Genomic DNA, 23376 nt, shown 5'->3' on the forward strand with positions numbered 1-23376 from the left:
AATTCATTAAGCAAACACATAAGGATGTTTGTGAAATGTATTCTGATTATAATTTTTAATTTTTCTACCATATTCACAATTCCCATTTATGGGATATAGCTATTAGTATTTAGTATGCACTGTGATCTTTTAAAGTATGAATACAAGAAAAACATACTCACAAAAACTGTATGTGGACTGAATGTTGCACAGCTTCCAATGACAAACTTGTATTCTGTTCTGTTTTGTATAACTTACTGCATATCTAATTTCCCTTGGCAATAATGATCTTGTTGAAAAAAAACAGGTGGCCCAGAAACTATTTATGGTCAGAATTAAACGATTGGCTCCATAACAAAGAGACAAAGAAAGATTCAGTTGGTGGCCCTAGTCCATTCACTATTCAATTACTACCTGAGCCCAGGGTTTGACAGGGGTAAAATGGGAGGCAAAATCATGTTCACCGCAGAGCTAATTATTAGCTTATTTATGACAGCTGGCTGATCTGTGGTCAGGAGTAATCCGTTCTGCTGCTGTGATGGAGATTACCCATCAGTAAATGAGATGAGCCACCAAACTGACTGCTATTCTGTTATGTAGAAAAGACCAGGGTTCAGATGGTATTTGTTTTCTTTCAAATAATCTGAGCAACTGACTGAGGCTACCAGGTGCGAAAGATTTGCACTTTTGGGACTATTATGTTGTTTCCATTGTGCTCGGCAAGTTCAATCAAGCACAGCTGAAGTATAGGTCTGTTTCTGCACTCCTTTGTTCCGGTTATCCAATTGGCTACAGTATGATAGTGGCAATGTCTCGCTCTCTTTCTGTTCATGTCGCTGACATACGTAACATCCCACACTTCCCCCATCTAGCATACAGTCAGCCCCACACCTCAGCCGGCAGCGGCCCCCAGCCACCTCACACATTCCCCTGCTCCCTGTGACGGTGACCTGGCTGCCAGTGGCTGGCTCTGCAGGGGACACGTACACCCAGACACACTCAGACAAAGGGCTGATGACGGCTCAGACGCAAACAGACATGCTCAAACACCCTCACACATAACACCCAAACACCTTTAGAGTAGCTATTCTCTCTATGGTGCATAACAGCAAATGCTACAGATGAAGTCACAGGTAGACTATTAATATACAGACAGCCCCTGCAGTAGTGTTCCCATGTTCAGGTGTAAAAAGACAGAATATATTACACAGCATGGCTGAGAGTGCCAATGTCCTAGCTACACTGCTATATGAAGCTTTGGACTTAATGAATGCTTTTTTAAATGTATTTTTATTTTATTTCACCTTTATTTAACCAGGTAGGCCAGTTGAGAAGAAGTTCTCATTTACAACTGCCACCTGGCCAAGATAAAGCAAAGCAGTGCGACAAAAACAACAACACAGAGTTACACATGGGATAAACAAACATACAGTCAATAACACAATAGAAAAATCTGTAGAAGAGTAGGGAAGTAAGGCAATAAATAGGCCATAGAGGCAAAATAATTACAATTTAGCATAGATGTGATAGATGTGCAGATGATGATGTGTAAGTAGAGATGCTGGGGTGCAAAAGAGCAAGAGGATAAGTAACAATATGGGGATGAGGTAGTTGGGTGTGCTATTTACAGATTGGCTGTACAGGTACAGTGATCGGTACGCTGCTCTGACAGCTGATGCTTAAAGTTAGTGAGGGAGATATAAGACTCCAGCTTCAGTGATTTTTGCAATTCGTTCCAGTCATTGGCAGCAGAGAACTGGAAGGAAAGGCGGCCAAAGGAAGTGTTGGCTTTGGGGGTGACCAGTGAAATATACCTGCTGGAGCGCGTACTATGGGTGGGTGTTGCTATGGTGACCAGTGAGCTGAGATAAGGCAGGGCTTTACCTAGCATAGACTTATAGATAACCTGGAGCCAGTGGGTTTGGCGACGAATATGTAGTGAGGGCCAGCCAACGAGAGCATACAAGTCGCAGTGGTGGGTAGTATATGGGGCTTTGGTGACAAAACGGATGGCACTGTGATAGACTACATCCAGTTTGCTGAGTAGAGTGATGGAGGCTATTTTGTAAATTACATCGCCGAAGTCAAGGATCGGTAGGATAGTCAGTTTTACGAGGGTATGTTTGGCAGCATGAGTGAAGGAGGCTTTGTTGCAAAATAGGAAGTGAATTCTAGATTTAATTTTGGATTGGAGATGCTTAATGTGAGTCTGGACATTAACATCCTTAATTCAATAAATGAAAATCCATGGTGTTATTGTGTCCAATCACTGCACTATTGTCAATGCTGTTACATAGAATTACAAGTTCGGACCAGAGAGCTTCATAGTCGGCTTCATAATAATGACTTGCCCATTTGACTTCCTGACCTCTACCTGCAGAACATCTACATTGTGCTACATGCAACATGCAAAAATGACACACACACACAATGTCTCATTAAGACAATGGTCAAAAAAAATCTTAATCTGGGTTTACATACAGTATCGATATTGTGCAAAATGCACAATTATATTTAATGAGCACATTTGAGTAATATTCCAGCTATAGCAGCCTGAAACCCAGCAGACCAGCTACTGGGAGCTCATTAAAGAGTACCACAGCATGAGGCTAGAGAGGGCAAAGGAGTTGCAGCTGGTATTGTGAAAGTCTCCAATGAAAGACATTCATAGAATTATTATGGGGATGCAGTGAAGAATAGCGAAGAGGAAATGGAGGGAAGTTTGTTGAGGAAACAGTTTCTCAGTACAGTATGGGTGTGTCCCACATGGCATTCTATCCCCTATAAAGTGCACTACTTCTAACCCTAGCCCTGTGGTCCCTGGTCAAAAGCACGTTTTTGTTCTGCATAGAAAAGCTTTGGGCGGGTCGCCCTAGTGTTTTTTCAGGCCGCTTATGTCCAAATAATAATAATATTATTATTATTATTTTAACTGAAAATCGGGATAATTAAATGTTTTCAGTGTTAACTAGACAGTCAGGGAGAATCAAAAAATCTACAAATTATTCATTCAGGAGTAGTTTTGTCATGACATGGGGCCCCCATTGATTTTGTTATAATGTTGAGTCACTCAGATAGCATCAGCCATGGCAAGATGTGTAGAATTGCAGGAAATTAGCTTTTGTCACTGAGACCAACAAGAGGGCCTCAAAAATGTTGGGTCGGTGACCGCACCATTGACCACCCCCATGGCCACGCCCCCACCACACCCCTACCACCTAAGCCCCATTTTGATCCAGAAAAAAATCTAAAAGTAGTGAACTATAAAGGGAATGGGATACCATTGGGATGCATCCTATTACCTACACAGGAAGTCTTCCAAACCTCCCAGGTAATAGCATAAACACAGCACACAGCACAGAACTAGATGCTTGATTCACTCTCTGTGGGCTTTCAAATGCGGTCTCTTTGTGTGTTGAGAACTTCTTATGACTCATTCTCAGCTACGGTACATAAACATCTCATTTTCATATAACTGAGGTATAAAAGGTAGGCATATCATTTTGTCATTTGAACCCCAAGAGCTACTGTATGGATTTCCATTTGTGAGAAGAATAAAATGAAAGAAGGAAAGCAGAGCTGGGTGTCTGGTTTGTTTGTACGAGGGTAAGAGATATTTCATGTTGTGATATGTGTTGCATAATGTAGCCATAGAGATAGGAGAATGTCTTTACTGGTGGTGCAAATCTTAATGCTCACCATCTCCTTTTTTTGTTTCACGATAGTACATAACGTACCTGTCGATGTGTTGAGCGTGGTGTCACTGAGGGAGGTGGTTACCAAGTAATGGTGCAGCGTTGGTCCTTAAAACTATAATAGCCATCTGTTCTTTAGCAAACAGTTGTATCTCAATCATGATAACTGTTTGTGTGTAGAATCTACACTGTAGATGATGAGTTAAAGAGACTAGTATTAAATTGCATCATACCATACGACAACAAATTGACAATGACTTAATTTGACATTCAAACGTCAACTGTCCCTGAAACCGTTGTTCCTTGCCTTCCTGGGCCCAATGTATACTCCCACAAAGTCTGTTTGCCTGCATGGGTAAACACACATACTGATCAATAGAGATGAGTCTGTACTGACCTCCCGTCCCTCCCCTTTAATCAATGCTTAATGCTTTACAGACAGACAAGGCAGGAACCATTTTAAATCCTTGAAATATGAAGTTAGTTAAACCTAAACCAGGAAGTTGAATGGAGATCCAAGGGCAACATGGAAGTGTCTAAAATGTTGTTTAAGTATTAGGCTCTGGCAAAGTCTTTATGAAGGTATCAATAGGATCAAATCCATTCATTCACTGTCTGTGCTTTTAGAATGCATGAGATGGATAGGCCTACCACTGTTCTATTACTCAGATTTGAGATGTGGGTCTAAGGATTGTTTCTTTCCACTCTAACAAATTAGGTCTGACATAACACAGAATAACTCATTAACAACATAACAGAAGCTGCTTTAGCGATATTGTCCGTATTGTCCCTGGACTTTCTGTTCACTCAGTATACTAATTCAAATACAAAAGGTTAGGTTCATAGAGAGAGAGAAAGTAAGAGAGAGAGAGAGATAGAGAGAGAGAGAGAGAGAGAGAGAGAGAGAGAGAGAGAGAGAGAGAGAGAGAGAGAGAGAGAGAGAGAGAGAGAGAGAGAGAGAGAGAGAGAGAGAGAGAGAGACAGAGAGAGAGAGAGAGAGAGAGAAGAAAGAGAGAGAGAGAGAAAGAAAGAGAAAAAGAGAGGTATAACTCTATCACCTACCTGAAACCTAATGCAGAGGAGTCCCCTAAGCTGTGCTCTTTTGTACTGTCCTTTACTGAATTACGCTCTTCACATTCAATCAAATAATTGCAGCGTCGAACACAATAATGCAAATTACAGTTTAATTCAATTGAACACTGCTTTTCCTTCACAGTTGTATTCAATCAGCAACCCATATTAAAGTGTATACATTTTACATTTACATTTAAGTCATACATAATGCTGTAATGTGAAGCCACATCATAATAGATCGTAGAAACTCCTATTGCACTAAAGTCTGACTAAGACCTTGGAAGCTGAGCATATATTACACTAAATATGTGTCCTTCATTAGCTGTGAAGGGGCTATATCTAAACCTCATTAATAAGCAAGGCCAAAAACAAGAAGTCCTGAGAGATACTAGCACTTTGTTTGATGTTGCATCAAATTTTGCCGGTTTGTCGGTTTGGATGAATTACATGAGGGTAATATGAGCGTAATATACAGAATGGGCCAAAATTCCTCCACTGCGATGTGAGAGACTGATCAACAACTACAGGAAGCATTTGGTTGCAATCATCACAGCTGAAGGTGGACAACCAGTTATTGAGCGTAAGGGGGCAATTGCTTTATCACACAGGGGTATTGGGTGTTGAATAACTTTGTTAATTAAATCAAATAAGTATACATTTTTGGGGGTTATTTATTCACTCAGGTTCCCTTTATCTAACAGGTTTTGGTTGAAGATCTGATCAAATCAAATCAAACTTGATTTGCCACATGTGCCGAATACAACAGGTGTAGACTTTACCGTGAAATGCTTACTTACAAGCCCTTAACCAACAGCGCAGTTCAAGAAGAAGAAAATATTTACCAAGATAACATTCAGTATCAAAAATATGCAAAAATTGAGAAAATCAGAAAGGGGGCAAATACTTCTCATAGCACTATATATACTGGAGACACATTACATCATAGCTCCACTATACCCAAAGTAACTAAACACAGTACAGATCTGTCTTTCCATCCAAAATGAGGGCACACTGTGCAAAAGCTGTTTGAATCAACGTTGCTTCCACGACATCTCAATGAAATGACGTTGAACCAACGTGGAATCGACGTTGAATTGACATCTGTGCCCAGTGGGGAATGGCGTTTGTTTTGCATTCAGTGACTAGCATGACAAGACGTGTAAAAAGGCCTCTCCTAGACATGCGGGTAGTGTCAACTGACCAAGTCTGTGAGCATCAGAGCATCATATATTTTTCTATATATTCTCTGTATATTCTGTTTATCGTCTATATATTCTTTCTGTATATTCTGTTTGTTGTGGTCAGCACCATTTCATCAGGTAAAATTGTGGGCAGTCCCGTGTGGATTGGTTTGGTTTTGAAGTGCATTAAGCGCATTTAAGGATTCGGACCAGCATGACTACCCGCTAGCCTCACACATCACGGCCTTTCCGTGTCAACCTTTTAACAAACACAGTGTTCTAGCTAGCCCATGGTGTAAGTTACAGTCTGTCCTTTACTCAAAAGCTTTCATGAAAGGCTAGTTTGCCAACTAGGGTCTTTCTAAAAGTCTCTCTGCTTAAGAACAAATAAATAGTTTGCCAACCATGCGGGCAAAAAGATGCCTCCACAAGTTAAAATCCATGTGGGTGGATTTAGCACATTTTGATGGAATTATATGAAATATGAAGAGGAGAATTACATGTTGTGTTGATACAGTTGGACAGTTGGAGAAGGACACAGGAAAAGACTAGTCCATTCCAGTTTCAGTGCTACATCTCAAGTCAGGTTATTTATCTGTACTTTTATATTTCAGCTTGCTTGGTACAGAGCTAGAATAGTAGTCAACAAGTCAAAAGCAACACTTTGAAAGTAAAACACTAGAATGCTTTTATTTTCCAGCCTCCAATTGGCAGAGAAAGATCGGGTGCAGAGAGGCAGACATGTTATTAGTTCGATGTGTGGCTTCTTGCTGGACACTCTGCACAATTTGAAAGGTGTATGTTGACAGGGTGAGTCAATATAATTCTGAGTGCACACAACTAGTCACGCAAGCGCCAATGCCCACCGGGAGACATATCTCGTCAAGTCTTCTCCAACAGCTGAGTGCATAGAGTGTAACTTACAAGTGCTCTAGAATATTCAACAAGAAGATATTGTATATGTCTAATACTTAATGTTACCAAGGACCCATTAACAACCATGGGAATTAGCTGGTAGTACTGTATCACCCCATAAGTGATATTGTTCCAATAAACACGCACCTCTTATTCAGACTTCCGAAAAGTTACACATCATGAAAGTAAAATCAACATACACATGAACAGTGTGGTGGCAGCAGCCACTGCGATGGGAGATATTTGTAAAGCTCTGGATTCCATGGTCCTCCCCTTAAACAGTTTGATTTACAGTCTTAAATAAAGCAGAGGCGACCTTTCATCAGATTTAGACAGACAATATTTTGCTTGGGTGTCCAGCATTAATGTGGATTAGCATGACAGATGGGAGACATGCTGCAAAATCAATACCTCTGTCAACTCAACAAAGTCTCTCTCCAACAGAGAGGAAAAACAAACAAACAATGGCTGAACTGAGTCTGACTGGTGGGCTAAAATAGATGTTTCTTCGAACTGAGTCTGACTGGTGGGCTAAAATAGATGTTTCTTCGAACTGAGTCTGACTGGTGGGCTAAAATAGATGTTTCTTCAAACTGAGTCTGACTGGTGGGCTAAAATAGATGTTTCTCTGAACTGAGTCTGACTGGTGGGCTAAAATAGATGTCTCCCCGAACTGAGTCTGACTGGTGGGCTAAAATAGATGTCTCCCAGGCTGAGTCTGACTGGTGGGCTAAAATAGATGTCTCCCAGGCTGAGTCTGACTGGTGGGCTAAAATAGATGTCTCCCAGGCTGAGTCTGACTGATGGGCTAAACTAGATGTCTCCCAGGCTGAGTCTGACTCGTGGGCTAAAATACAGTAGATGTCTCTCTCTTGTCTCTCGCATCACTCACACGTAGTCAGCAGTCTGAAAATTATGAGTATCAAACTTGGCAGACAGTGTATAGAAAAACTTATGTTTCAAGTTCAACTGCAATATTCTGAATCACAAAAACATATCATTCAATTGTAATGAAAGTTATGTAAAAAGGGTGATGTACTTTCTCTGTTAAGCAAAATGCCTGTGCTCTGCTCAGCTCTGCTTTGTTAGCAGTGAGAGCTGTCAGTATGAGAAGTATAGCGCTACACCACACAAGCTCTATATTTAACTAATTTCAATGGCTAGAACACCAGACTAGCTTTGCCAGTAGTTGGAGTTGTCAGTCTATGAAAAACTGGACATACAGGTACGACACAAGATCTGTATTTGACTTAATTCAATCTGTAAAACACAGACAAGCCAGATTACCTCTGTGATATTTAGTATTAGCTCAATCGTTGATTTAGAGGTCTGGAACAGACAGAAACGCAATGTGGAAGAGAACCGGGAACTGGACATATATAGTTCATTTTTGTACATTTTTATTTAACCTTTATTTAACTAGGTAAGTCAGTTAAGAACAAATTCTTATTTACAATGACGGCCTACCCCGGCCAAACCCTAACCTGGACGATGCTGGGCCAATTGTGCACCGCCCTATGGGACTCCCAATCACGGCCAGTTGTGATACAACCTAGAATCGAACCAGGGTCTGTAGTGACACCTCTAGCACTGAGTTTTATATATATATTTACCTTTATTGCAGTGCCTTAGACCGCTGCGGCACTCGGAAGCCAAAATAGGGCTAGCACGGTATGGTGTTTAACCAGACAGAATCCAGGGGGAATGCAGATGTTTGGAAATGTCAAGTTGCTGACATCAATAACAACGCAACACACAGATTCGCCTGAACCTTATGCAACAGAGACGTGATGCCATTTTCATTCATGGTTTTCTGGAGCAATCTCCTACGCAGACTGTTTAGGCAAACAGACACTAAGGTGTATTATAGAGCACTGAGACAACAGTAGGAACCTGCAACCCTCAGGATAACTGTGGTGGATTGGGTGTCCTTAACCTGTTTGTCTGACAATGAGACCCTATCTGAGTCTAAATTTGTTCCACTGATTACAGCCTTTTGAGACCAGGGTTTGTTTTTCCCTACAAAGTGACTCCTTTACAAGTACAGTATGGCACTCTCGGGATTGTGACGGGTTTTCTCAGAAAATCTACCTAACAGGTATTGATGACACTGTGTATACTCCAAACACCACAAACAATTACTCATTATGCACCTTTGTTACTGTCATTATTTCCATAATCATTAGTGCTACATTGGGGAATTAAACAATGGCCTTTATTACTAAACTAATGATTGGTTTAATCATGCCATGATTTACAGACTCAAGTTTATGTATCTAACTCATTGTGTGTGAATGAAAAGGTCAGTGGAATACAGTGTCACCTACAGATATAGGATGTTAATTTGAATTATATTGTCACGGCATAATAATCCTACAGCAACAGGATTTTAATGTTTAGTCCATTATCTTGCTTGAGTGAATGTTAGGCTATTGCCTGGCTAAAAGTATGCTACATGAAAAGTGCAATACTGTTAATATAACAGTGTGTTAGTGGGGTTTTCAGTGAATTTATGTAAATCACAAAGCTCATCTGCATTTCCTGCGGTACAGGAAAATTATCAGCAACAAAAGTGTGATCCAATTAAGATCCTACATCTGTACTACAACATGGCATCTGAGATAAGATCCTTCCAACCAGGACTTTAACCATAGGTTTACCACATGGTGGCGGTATGAACGTTTTGACAGAAAGCTCTGCTGTCTCTTCTGCCCCTGAGAAGTTAATTACCATCCTACAGAAGCTCCTATGCATCCATTTGACTTCAATTCACATGAAAGCCAGGTGAGACGGCAGGGACAGACTACTGAAGATTTGGTGAGACCTGTGTGACCCAGATACAAAGGAACTCAGACAGACACAGTAATGTTCTTTCAGGACTTCATCAGAAAACATCACAGTGAACTCTACTGAGAACCAGGACACAAATGTTGATACGCACACATACATACAGCAGGCCTAACCTTAATAATACTGTAAAAATACTGGTGAAAAGGGTTTACGTTTATCCTATGATGTTACCCTTTCAGTGGACAATTGGCTCTGTCCGTCTTCTCACAGACACATGCATTGTCTTTATGAATCCATTGTGTATTGCATTGAGTCAAATCAAGTCTTCACCAACAATATGCAACACCTTGAATAATTCCCACAAAATATGTGCACGTTTTAGACCGGGCACGGCATACCTCAACTGACTGGCAAATTGACGAACACAGTTTCATGAATAATTTTACATTTGAAATAACATTTTGTTTTGCCGACTAAATTCTGATGATGCGTTACAGACAAACTACATCAGCTACCCTTTCTGACAACCAACCAAAGGGACAACAATAAGTCCAAGACCAGTAGGGTAAAGTACTTAAGTAAAAATACTTGAAAGTACTACTAAAGTAGTTTTTTGGGGTATCTGTACAGTACTTAACTTTACTATTTATATTTTGGACTACTTTTACTTTTACTTGACTACATTCCTGAAGAAAATACTTTACTTCTTAATCCATACATTTTCCCTGACACCCAAAAGTACTCGTTACATTTTGAATGCTTAGCAGGACAGGAAATGGTCCAATTCATGCACTTATCAAGAGAAAATCCCTGGTCATCCCTACTGCCTCTGATCTGACGGACTCGCTAAACACATGCTTCGTTTGTAAAGTATGTCTGAGTGTTGGAGCATGGCCCTGGCTATCCATAAAATAAGAAAATGGTGCCGCCTGGTTTGCTTAATATAATGAATTTTAAATGATTTATACTTTTACATTTGATACTTAAGTATTTTTAAAACCAAATACTTTTAGACAAGTAGTAATTTTCTGAGTGTCTTTCATTTTTACTTCATTTTCTGTGAAGGGACTTTTTTCACCACTGTCCAAGATAAAATGACAGAGATGAACCGATCCATCCTGATCAGCAAGGGGAATAGTCTAGACTTGGACCTTGATGTTATCCAACAGCCTGTTTATTGGCACATTCTCTCCCTGTAATGATATCAGGGAAGGAAGAGCTGATTTAAAACTAATTGCTCCTACTTCTATTCCATTTCACAGCCTGAATCTTTCCTCTAAGTTCTCCCCCCGAGGACTGGCAGATAAAATAGAGCATGTTGATGGTGATGGGAACCGGATTTGATGTTGCCCTTGATATACTAAACAGTTCTTTGTACTTAGCATAATTGGGCCGCTTGGTTCTCAAACCAAACTTTGGAATTCCCTCCTTACAGGGGTAAGTGAAACTCTTTTTACTCCATTCTACCATGCATTGGCGTTATGATGAAGCATGTCCAACGGGTGTGTTATGCTGTGAATTGAGTTTTCACGGAGCAACTGGTGTCATTTGAAAGAATGAGAGGGAGAGAGATAGAGACAGACAGAGAGAAAGAGAGAGAAAGAGAGAGATTTCCATAGCCAGGTGACAGGTCTCAACTACGAGAGGAATTAAACACTTGGGAATGAGGGATTTCCATTAAGCATTGCGCCGTGAGGGATTGAAAAATATATTTGAGGAAAAATGCTTTTAAAAGCAATCTGAATCCTGGAAAAACAATGCCCGATAACTAAAATTCTCCTCCTAAATCTAAACACAATTGCCAATTGCCAATTATATGGCTGCTATAATTAGATGTTCTATTCTTTCCTTTTTCCATTATGATGCAAAAATACAGCCTATGCTTCTTCCAATTTATATAATTTCTATACAGACTCAAAAGGCCAGTGGTAAAATCTGCCAGCTGAGAGAATGATCCTTTGAAAAGGACAAACATCACAATATGACAATCTTGGATGAACATTAGAAGGTATTGTGTTATTTGATATTTACCCTAGAGAGTCTTAGGAGGCTTACTCAGCAAATAATGAAGAAACCCATGCCACATATATTTAGATCTATCCCACAGATACCAATGCAGCTGTGGATATTAAATGGAGAGAGAGGAAACATGAAATGAGGTACACATCAAAAATATTGAGACCATGTTACAGTAAAACACTTGGAATGTGGAGCCTCGAAACCGAACCTCATAGAAATGGAAATACAAAACTATGACAACCAACCATGGCATTCTGTTGAATCACGTGAATCATATAAACTCATATGTATTTATGGCAGCCTAAATGTGCCAGATAGATTGCGCCAGTTTGGCACTACATTCATCTAAATTACTGGCAGCGTAAAGGAGCCAGCGATATTGTGCAGGTCTGGCACAGCAGCTCAATAGTCTGATACTGTATACATGACCTGTGGTAATGTAATCAATCAATCAATCAATCAAATGTATTTATAAAGCCCTTCTTACATCAGCTGATGTCACAAAGTGCTGTACAGAAACCCAGCCTAAAACCCCAAACAGCAAGCAATGCAGGTGTAGAATGAGTGTCAAGGACTTAAATTCAGTGATGGCACCCAGAAAGGGGGACCTCAAAATTAGAAATCACTGGAATGCAGCCAATCTTACCACAAATCTATTTAGACTCCCATTGCTCTGAGCAGAGTAGGAAAACACTGTTGCTCCTTTAGGACCGAATTTGAATAGCATCTATTAAAGAAGCAGTTTCTCAGACTGGTTTGCCAGATTGGGTTGGTGCTTGTCTTTAAAAGAGAGAGAGACAGAAAGAAAGAAAGATAGAGAGAGATAAGAAAGAGAGAAGAGAAGAGAAAAGGCAAGAGAAAAGAGAGAGCGAGAAATATATATATAGAGAGAGCACTCCATACCAAAAATGACGAAATTTCACTCAAATGCATAACAGCAGGAGAATGTCCCCAGCCTCAGACAATGATAACAGAATAAAGCATTATGCAATGAAACCAATGGTCAAATAAAGCTGTAAGAAACCCAGTTGTCGTGCCTTTGGTTTTCATTAAATCATAGGATAAACCAAACTGATGTCACATCTCTGATTGAAACCAGTCACAATAATCATGTTAGTACTATAACACCATGCAACAGACAATATGCCTTTGTCAAATCATATTGAAATGGTTTGACATACACTAGTTGTTATTCATGTGAATTTACTCTCTTGGTGCTGATGTCATTACAACAGGATGTTGCCATGTGCAACCTCAGGGGAGTATGATACCTGTTGGGATTGTTTTTTTCTTCAGACTGTAACACTTTCTAATTACATTTCAGGCATGGAATGAGAAACCTACAATATGTGAATATCCTGGTATAGTGTTAATAACATGTGTATTAGGCTCTCTGGATGGTGTGGAGTATATGACAACACAACAAGGAGAATGTAGATGAGAACATAGAAAGGAGACTTCTCCTCTGCTCCAGGTGCTTTACGTGGAAATTAGAAACAAGCTATACAGTAGATATGCCAATCATGACAAAGTGACTGAATACAACATTGGTAGTTTCCACACCTTTTAAAGAAAGATACTCATTTATTTGTGGAATTGCCGACATGTGAAGAGGTCTGCAGAACATCTGTCATTCTTGTAAAAACACAATTCACAATTTCAGTTAGCGTGACGCAGCAACAGAAATCTCTGAGGCGTCATGCGAATCCAAATAAGTGAAGGTGCTCAACAAAAATAACTGGTGCGACAATCCTGAAGTTCCAGCCCACTGCAAGCCTTGTTCTGTTCCATGCTTTGGTGAGATGTCACTGAAAAACACAGCCAGGTTATTTTTTTACCACTATCCATCTTTACATTTCTGAATACATCAGGTATAAAATATACTTGATATCCCATTTCTTGGTGTCTGAAAATACTTCCAGTAGCATTAAGAATGCAGTGTTTAGATACGCTAATTAAACACTTACTTCTGTGTTTATCATACATATAATGCTCGTTTAAAGTTAAAAAGCAACGCTGAGATGCTGACTAATGAGTGATGGGTGGGTTGTTCTCCGTTTGTCTGAAATGAGCCTGACTTCCCCTCAGCTAAATGGTGTTCAGCATTACCAAGCAGGTCCCAGCCAGCACTGAGCTGTTTGCTTTGATGGTGCCAGGACCAGCTGATTAAAACAGAGAGCAGGTTGGTAATTGCTGAAATTAGTGAGAGTGAAGCCTCATGCGGTGCATCAGTCCAAGCCCACCCTCACCCACCCACTGCCCACATTGTCCCTGCCCTTTGCTCCCAGTTGCCTTTGATTTATACTTCAAACTGTCCACTGTGGGGTCAGATGAAAGGTGGTCCGATGTTGAGCTTCGGTGGGAAGACGGAGTCGTTTTCATCTTTTGCATTGCTTTGACAGCATTGTTAACCATCCTTCCCTATCACAGCTATTTTACAGTGGAAGCTACTGTACGGTACACTCTGTCCCCCTTACATTATCTCTCTAACAAAGGTGTCATTATTAGCACATGTCAAAGGAGAGATAAAATGGAAATATAATTGAATTTGGTCCAGACTCCTGTGAGGATTATGATTATTAGCAAAGCCATTCTGTAGCAGAGAAGAAATAGTACTGTCATACAGCACAAACAATTTGCTCTCTAGTTCCACGTGTTAGATGTTCCAATCTGATTCGATCCAAATGAGCAAAAGACTGAATATGTACACAGATAATGTACCAAAAGGATCTGAAAAAAAATTGATTCAGCAGCTTGATCATCAAATATAATGTAACATCTGCAAAATCTTTTTTTTTAATTGCTGCTCTACAAAAATGAAATATTCCCTAGATAATATCAACGAGAGCCACAGTAAACACTTGACCATCCATTATTTAACGTCACAGACTGTTTACAGCAACAAGCTTAGAAATTAGACAAGGTCAACGTTTCTCGTAAATTACCTAGAGGACCCAGGCGCCACACCAAATTCAATCCCCTGAGGTGTATTCACTAAACGGAAGAAACATCAACAATGTTTTAAAGATGATTATTAGTACACAGTTTAGGTAACGGGCTGTGAATTAGTAACTTGGTTGACATTAAGCTCTCATGGCCAGCTGGGATTACTTTATGGTTGATTAATGACATTAATATTCTTATTGGGAAAAAACAGCAGATATATCTGCCTCAACATGATTATGTATCTGTACTAGGCACATATTTTATGTTGTGGGATTAGATATACATTATTGAGATTTATACACTCCTTTCCTGTTTAACTGAGACGTTGATAGGCCATTGCTGAAACACAGTGTCAAGGTCAATATGCTGACAGCACCGGCGTGAACTATGAACTATTGAGAATGGTGTTGAAGGTCAGGTGGGACAATGGGTTGGAAGTAGGTTTTAGCCAATAAGGTTTTCGCATGTTCATTGTTGACAATTAACTTTCACTTTTTAAGCAAGATTCCATTGGAATTTCAGTTATTTAGATTTCTTTGGAAGCTGGGGGACTCATTCAAAATGTATTCTCTACTATTTATATTGACAATATATACAGTAGATGCAGGTACATCTATTGTATAAATAGCTATAATATTCATACTCCAAATAGAACATGTGCTGCAATGGCACAGTGCCCGGTCATGAGCAGAGATGCTGGACTTAAATGACCATACATCACAGTCTAGGTAAATGCCACTGGCTGAGCAATATTCATACTACAAAGGACAAGTGGAATAAAAGGGAAACTGTAGGTGATGCTAGAAGTTGCAGAGCACAACCAATTACTTTCCTGTGATGGTCTTCAACACTTTTCAAGACTAGACAGAGCAATAGCTTTCACAAAAGCCCCAAACCCCTTTTAGAAGGTGGTAATTGGTCCAGTACTGTGATCTAACCAGCTCCAGGTATAGGACAAACCTACCACAGCAGAGGCTTTCTGTATTACAAGTTAACTTTCATAGACAAGAGTCTATTTGAATGGAATGAATGAAAATGCACGGGGAGGAGCATTTTTCAGGCAGCAATTTCCTCTTGGTTGTGTGTAGAGTTTCTGTGGGACATATTCAACACAGGATTAATATTGTCTGATAAAACATGTATTTAAAAATAACTTACTTCCTTCCTATCCCCAGTTCTGGAGAACAAAGGCAGCAACAGGTGACAATCAGTGGATCTGGTATCAGTACCAGCAGCACAAATGAATAACGATACTGCACCATATTTATGTTAAGTAGAACATTGTAGAACAATGTGGGACATACTATAAGAGAGTGCATTCAGCTTGGTTACAAAACATGTTTGACTGCTCTTCATTCATTTGTCAGTGTTTTGGACTGTACTGTAATGTACTGTACTGTTATGGACTGTACTGTAATGTACTGTACTGTTATGGACTGTACTGTAATGTACTGTACTGTTATGGACTGTACTGTACTGTTATGGACTGTACTGTAATGTACTGTACTGTTATGGACTGTACTGTAATGTACTGTACTGTAAAGTGGCCCTTGGATCATCACATTGTCGTCAGTCACTAATGTAAAGTAGACATTGTATAATCTGTGTTAATACTGAAGATGAAGATTTACTACATAGTAATAGGCAATCTGCTCTTCTGGAAGCCTGATCCTAATTGCAGATGTCAAGTCTTTGTATCTTAACCTGTTGTAGTCCCTCTTTGTCTTCAGAAACACTTCTACTAATAAAGCCCCCATTATTCTATCCATCGCTCATGCTTTCCAGGCCTGCCACTAATGGTGACTACTCACTCTGAACAAAACAGGCTCCATTTGAAAGCTGTCCTTTAGTATACGAAATTGACCGGCTGTAGGTAGCTGAGAGAAAGTAACCTCGTAGAGCAGCGTAGGTAGCTGAGAGAAAGTAACCTCGTAGAGCGGCGTAGGTAGCTGAGAGAAAGTAACCTCGTAGAGCAGCGTAGGTAGCTGAGAGCAAGTAACCTCGTAGAGCAGCGTAGGTAGCTGAGAGAAAGTAACCTCGTAGAGCAGCGTAGGTAGCTGAGAGAAAGTAACCTCGTAGAGCAGCGTAGGTAGCTGAGAGAAAGTAACCTCGTAGAGCGGCGTAGGTAGCTGAGAGAAAGTAACCTCGTAGAGCAGCGTAGGTAGCTGAGAGAAAGTAACCTCGTAGAGCAGCGTAGGTAGCTGAGAGAAAGTAACCTCGTAGAGCAGCGTAGGTAGCTGAGAGCAAGTAACCTCGTAGAGCAGCGTAGGTAGCTGAGAGCAAGTAACCTCGTAGAGCAGCGTAGGTAGCTGAGAGCAAGTAACCTCGTAGAGCAGCGTAGGTAGCTGAGAGCAAGTAACCTCGTAGAGCAGCGTAGGTAGCTGAGAGAAAGTAACCTCGTAGAGCAGCGTAGGTAGCTGAGAGAAAGTAACCTCGTAGAGCAGCGTAGGTAGCTGAGAGAAAGTAACCTCATAGAGCAGCGTAGGTAGCTGAGAGAAAGTAACCTCGTAGAGCAGCGTAGGTAGCTGAGAGAAAGTAACCTCGTAGAGCAGCGTAGGTAGCTGAGAGAAAGTAACCTCGTAGAGCAGCGTAGGTAGCTGAGAGAAAGTAACCTCGTAGAGCAGCGTAGGTAGCTGAGAGAAAGTAACCTCGTAGAGCAGCGTAGGTAGCTGAGAGCAAGTAACCTCGTAGAGCAGCGTAGGTAGCTGAGAGCAAGTAACCTCGTAGAGCAGCGTAGGTAGCTGAGAGAAAATAACCTCGTAGAGCAGCGTAGGTAGCTGAGAGAAAGTAACCTCGTAGAGTAGCGTAGGTAGCTGAGAGCAAGTAACCTCGTAGAGCAGCGCAGGTAGCTGAGAGAAAGTAACCTCTTAGAGCAGCGTAGGTAGCTGAGAGAAAGTAACCTCGTAGAGCAGCGTAGGTAGCTGAGAGCAAGTAACCTCGTAGAGCAGCGTAGGTAGCTGAGAGAAAGTAACCTCGTAGAGCAGCGTAGGTAGCTGAGAGAAAGTAACCTCGTAGAGCAGCGTAGGTAGCTGAGAGAAAGTAACCTCGTAGAGCAGCGTAGGTAGCTGAGAGAAAGTAACCTCGTAGAGCAGCGTAGGTAGCTGAGAGAAAGTAACCTCGTAGAGCAGCGTAGGTAGCTGAGAGAAAGTAACCTCGTAGAGCAGCGTAGGTAGCTGAGAGAAAGTAACCTCGTAGAGCAGCGTAGGTAGCTGAGAGAAAGTAACCTCGTAGAGCAGCGTAGGTAGCTGAGAGAAAGTAACCTCGTAGAGCAGCGTAGGTAGCTGAGAGCAAGTAACCTCGTAGAGCAGCATAGGTAGCTGAGAGCAAGTAACCTCGTAGAGCAGCGTAGGTAGCTGAGAGAAAGTAACCTCGTAGAGCAGCGTAGGTAGCTGAGAGAAAATAACCTCGTAGAGCAGCGTAGGTAGCTGAGAGAAAGTAACCTCGTAGAGTAGCGTAGGTAGCTGAGAGCAAGTAACCTCGTAGAGCAGCGCAGGTAGCTGAGAGAAAGTAACCTCTTAGAGCAGCGTAGGTAGCTGAGAGAAAGTAACCTCGTAGAGCAGCGTAGGTAGCTGAGAGCAAGTAACCTCGTAGAGCAGCGTAGGTAGCTGAGAGAAAGTAACCTCGTAGAGCAGCGTAGGTAGCTGAGAGAAAGTAACCTCGTAGAGCAGCGTAGGTAGCTGAGAGAAAGTAACCTCGTAGAGCAGCGTAGGTAGCTGAGAGAAAGTAACCTCGTAGAGCAGCGTAGGTAGCTGAGAGCAAGTAACCTCGTAGAGCAGCGGAACCGAGTGCAGACTACCAAATCTTTCATTTACCAGCATTTTAGAAAAGAAAGGGGCTGGCTAAGAGTCACTATTAAATATATATATTCTCTGATACAAGTGAAGCTTCCAGGTCTCACTCAATGTTGCGATGAATTATTTGTTGCAACATTGAGGTCTGTTCCTGCATGTTTTACAGATCGCACCAGCAACAACTACTATAGCTACATCCTTTGAATGCTGTATCTACCCAATGTATATGACCATGTATGGTAATGCTGGAATTGCTACTGTGTGATGGTGAGGTCAATGCTTCATTAACAAATGATGAGCTAAGCTGTGACTCAGAGTTGAGTATAGTGGACAACACATTAACAAACAAAAAAATGCTGAACCCCAGTTTATATGAGTATACAGTATGTCTTTCAACAGGTCCATCAATAAACATACCCGTTCAAGGGAACAAGGAAAATAAAGATAGATTTAGCATCTCAACTGAATATATTGATTTACAGCCTTAACATAGTCATTCATAGTCTTCCCTTGGTCATGAGCTTTACTGTATGTACTCGTGGACCTGTTATCATTGATAAAGAAATTCTAAAGATTTCTGAACTTACACATTGTCCGTGAGACACTGTGCTACCGTTGGAATAGTTTCAAATATATAGGTAAAAAATAAATGTGTAATGTAGAATGGCATTGAGTTAAATTGTCAGAGGCAGATGTATTTAAAGATGCTTGATTATGGCCTCTAACTCACAATAAAGTGTCAGTGGGCCAGATAGACAGACAATGGCACAATGGAACTGTTCTAGCATAGCTACTGTGTCAGTTGTTCAGATCACCCAACAATCCCTACACATACAGTCACAACTGCTTAAGTACAGTATGTGGTGGCCATTTTCAAGCACTAGGCTAACCCATGTTAGTCAAGTCAGATTAGCAACTGTTTTACACTGATTACACAATAATGTAATGAATGTTTAATAACGGCTCAAAAAAGGGATCACGGTGCAAATGGAATTGTGTGGGCTTTTTCAGACTGCAGCAACTCTGAAAGGCATCAACCTAAAGCTTGCTGTTGAACACTAATGCTTAATCTTAATGACAATCCTTAAAATATGAATACAAGGCACCTATTCTTTGGGAATAATAGGTCCTGAGCATAATTAGTTTAACTATCATAACCAGACACTCAGAGACAAGCTTTAACGGCTACTGTAAAGCAGTGGTTCTCAACTGGTTTTGCCTCGGGATCCAAATTGAACCAAGTGTTTGTCTCAGTCGCGACCCAATATACGCATCGTGATAATAATAATAATCAAAATACAATCTGGAAAACTATTTTTTTATGCTATATTGATAGTAAATGTAGCAATTATATTACAAGGGCACAACATTCCTACCACTTTCACTGTCAATAATAACATTTTGCCCATATTCTTGATGAAGAATGTTAATATTACTCCACAAAATCAACCAAAATAGTGCTGCTCGATAGTGCTGCTCAATGTAGCCGATATTGAAAATACTTTGATTGAAGAAAAATTGTTCAGAGACTAAACTATGTAAAAATGTAAGTTCATTAGAATTTTACAAATGTTCTACCTGGTTTAAGATGTTTAAGTTCTGACTGGATAATTTTTTCATTGTATTTTTTAAATTATTATTATTTTTAAAAGTATTACTCAGACACCCACATGGGTAGGAAATGAACAATGTAAGGTAATAGAATTTGCTTCTTGGAAATGTTTTTCCCATTCCCAGTGTGTGGGAAAGGGCAGGGGAAAGCGCACTCATCAGTCATATCATACCTCCTGCAGGGCCAAAGAGGGCAGAGATCGGTTGGTAATTAAACTATCTGGTAAATGAAACACTGATTGAATTAGAGGAGTGATCCCTTCACTGCCTCAAGTTCTTGTTTAATCATTTAATAGTACAAAAACACTATAGAATTTTGTCAAATGAATTCACAAGGTGTGTTTTTCCAAATCAGGCGTGCAGTAAATATTGATAATTTAATGATCAGTATCTGTTTAATAAAACATATCTGTCCCATGTATTTGGGCCTTTCCTAAGGCTTGGAAGTAATGCATTTATGGGGAAACTACCCTCATAACCTCATAAAAATGTACCTTAGCCTTTTATTACTGGTTATTGATCATATATTGTTATTGAAGAAACTCACTTGCTATGGCTTTACATCACCTGCCATCACATGGTTGGAGAGTTATTTATCCAATAGAACTCAGACAGTTTTCTTCAATGGAAACTTCTTCTACAGCTGCAACATCAAGAGCATCCTGACTGGTTGCATCACTGCCTGGTACGGCAATTGCTCGGCCTCCGACCGCTAGGCACTACAGAGGGTAGTGCGTACGGCCCAGTACATCACTGGGGCTAAGCTGCCTGCCATCCAGGACCTCTACACCAGGCAGTGTCAGAGGAAGGCCCTAACAATTGTCAAAGACCCCAGCCACCCCAGTCATAGACTGTTCTCTCTACTACCGCAAGGCAAGCGGTACCGGAGTGCCAAGTCTAGGACAAAAAGGCTTCTCAACAGTTTTTACCTCCAAGCCATAAGACTCCTGAACAGGTAATCAGATGGCTACCCGGACTATTTGCATTGTGTTCCCCCCCCCAACCCCTCTTTTTACTCTCTGTTTATCATATATGCATAGTCACTTTAACTATACATTCATGTACATACTACCTCAATTGGGCCGACCAACCAGTGCTCCCGCACATTGGCTAACCGGGCTATCTGCATTGTGTCCCACCCACCACCCGCCAACCCCTCTTTTACGCTACTGCTACTCTCTGTTCATCCTATATGCATAGTCACTTTAACCATATCTACATGTACATACTACCTCAATCAGCCTGACTAACCGGTGTCTGTATGTAGCCTCGCTACTTTTATAGCCTCACTACTGTATATAGCCTGTCTTTTTACTGTTGTTTTATTTCTTTACCTACCTATTGTTCACCTAATACCTTTTTTGCACTATTGGTTAGAGCCTGTAAGTAAGCATTTCACTGTAAGGTCTACTACACCTGTTGTATTCAGCGCACGTGACAAATAAACTTTGATTTGATATGTACAGTGCGGTGTCCCTCAGGGCAGCTCCCTTCGGCCATTATGCTTCTCTATTTTTACAAATGATTAAACCAAATTTTGCCATTGGTCTTACACAGAGCTAGAATGACTATGTATTCGGATGGTTCCACACTCTACATGTCAGCGCCTAAAGCCAGTAAGATTACTGAAATTACAAATAAGGAGTTACAGTATCAGAATGGGTGATTTATAATAAACTGGTCTTAAATACATCTAAAACTAAAGCATTGTATTTGTTTCAAAACATTATGTAAGACCTAAACCTCAACTGGAGTTGTGCATAAAGGGTGTGACCATTGAGCAAGTTGTGGAAGCGAAACTCCTAGGTATAACATTGGCTGGTCAATTATCATGGGCTAGTCATATTGACAAAGTTAATGTGAAAATGGGAAGGGGTATGTCTGTTGTAAAAATATCTGAATTTTTTACACAAAAATCAAATGTACTAGTTGTTAAGGCTCTGGTCTTGTCCCATCTTGATTACTGTCTTGTAATATGGTCAAGTGCAGCAAAGAAAAATCTAGCATGCCTTGCTCTTAACTACACATACAGACATAATATCAATAACATTCATGTCAGTCTTTCCTGGTGGAGGGTTGACGAGAGATTAACTGCTTCTCTTCTAGTTTTCATGATAAATATTACTGTGATGAAAATTCTAGATTGTCTGCATAATCAAATAACATTCACCCCAGACACCCATACATACCCCACAAGACATGTCACCAGGCTTCTGTTCACAGTCCCCAAGTCCAAACGAATCAACGGCAATGCACAATATTATACAGAACCATGATCGCATAGAACTCCCTTCCATCTCCAATTACTCAAGCAAACAGCAAAATTACCTTAAAAAACAGATGAAATAACATCTCCTGGAACAGCGAGGACTGTGAGGACACACACACACACACACACACACACACACACACACACACACACACACACACACACACACACACACACACACACACACACACACACACACACACACACACACACACACACACACACACACACACACACACAAGCACAAGCACACACATTATTTTGTAGTTGTATTATTTGTATATCATTGTATTTAAAATGTGTGTGACTGTCCTTATCTATCAGTTTATCAGTGTTTTATTACTTGTCATAATTTGTGTTTTTGTGGACCCCAGAAAGAGTAGCTGATGCTTCTGCAAAAGCTAATGGGGATCCAAATAGACAAATCAAACAAATAAATATTAAGTGTGGTCTGAATATATACTACAGCCTGGACACTAGAGAAGGTGCTATATATCTAGAGAGAGAGAGCGTAACAGTTCAGTCAAGCTATAGCAGTTATCTACATCTGTAATACAAATAGCTCCACTACAATCCCAGGCTTAATTATGACTACAAAAATTCATGTCACATTACACAAACCTAACATTAGTAACTTGTGAGAGGAGAGGGTGAGTGAATGAAAATAATACTAATTAGAGAGAGGGCTTCCCACTGGCCACAGATAATTCAACATCTATTCCACGTTGGTTCAACATAATTTCATTGAAATGACGTGGAAACAACGTTGATTCAACCAGTGTGTGCCCAGCGGGTTGCTATCTCTATCTATGAAAGCTGTGGTTGAGTCATTTTTCTGGCTTCTAAGGAGCGATACTGAATAATATTTGGACGATGTCATCTCCAGTGAATCTCCCACCATCTGTAGAAAGAGGTTTGTATGGGCAGTAAGATGTTCTGTTAATCTAGCTTTCAGAGACAGACACGTTTACAATACAATATGTCAAATGTAGTATTCAAATGGAAAGCAAATCTATGCAGCAGCATTGTTAATGCATTTGAATAAAACCACAACTGTTAACCACCTGCCACACCTACACTTCTGCATGAACCTGGTCTTTTGTGTC

The 23376-nt window shown here is 40.5% G+C and overlaps 2 protein-coding genes across 2 annotated transcripts in view; both read right to left on the minus strand.

Annotated features, from left to right (window-relative positions):
- Nucleotides 1–23376, minus strand: part of LOC139575850 (carbohydrate sulfotransferase 8-like) — a 208558-nt gene that overhangs the window by 173530 nt on the left and 11652 nt on the right. The window lies entirely within an intron of this gene.
- LOC139575280 (uncharacterized) lies at nucleotides 872–18417 on the minus strand. Its single transcript, XM_071400238.1, has 4 exons — nucleotides 18184–18417; nucleotides 17500–18096; nucleotides 16411–17376; nucleotides 872–949 (listed from the first exon to the last, which is right to left on the minus strand). The coding sequence occupies exons 1-4, from the start codon at nucleotides 18415–18417 to the stop codon at nucleotides 872–874; spliced, it is 1875 nt and encodes a 624-aa protein (XP_071256339.1).

The sequence above is a fragment of the Salvelinus alpinus genome, chromosome 5 (genome assembly GCF_045679555.1).
Source record: "Salvelinus alpinus chromosome 5, SLU_Salpinus.1, whole genome shotgun sequence".
Classification (NCBI taxonomy): Eukaryota; Metazoa; Chordata; class Actinopteri; order Salmoniformes; family Salmonidae; genus Salvelinus; species Salvelinus alpinus.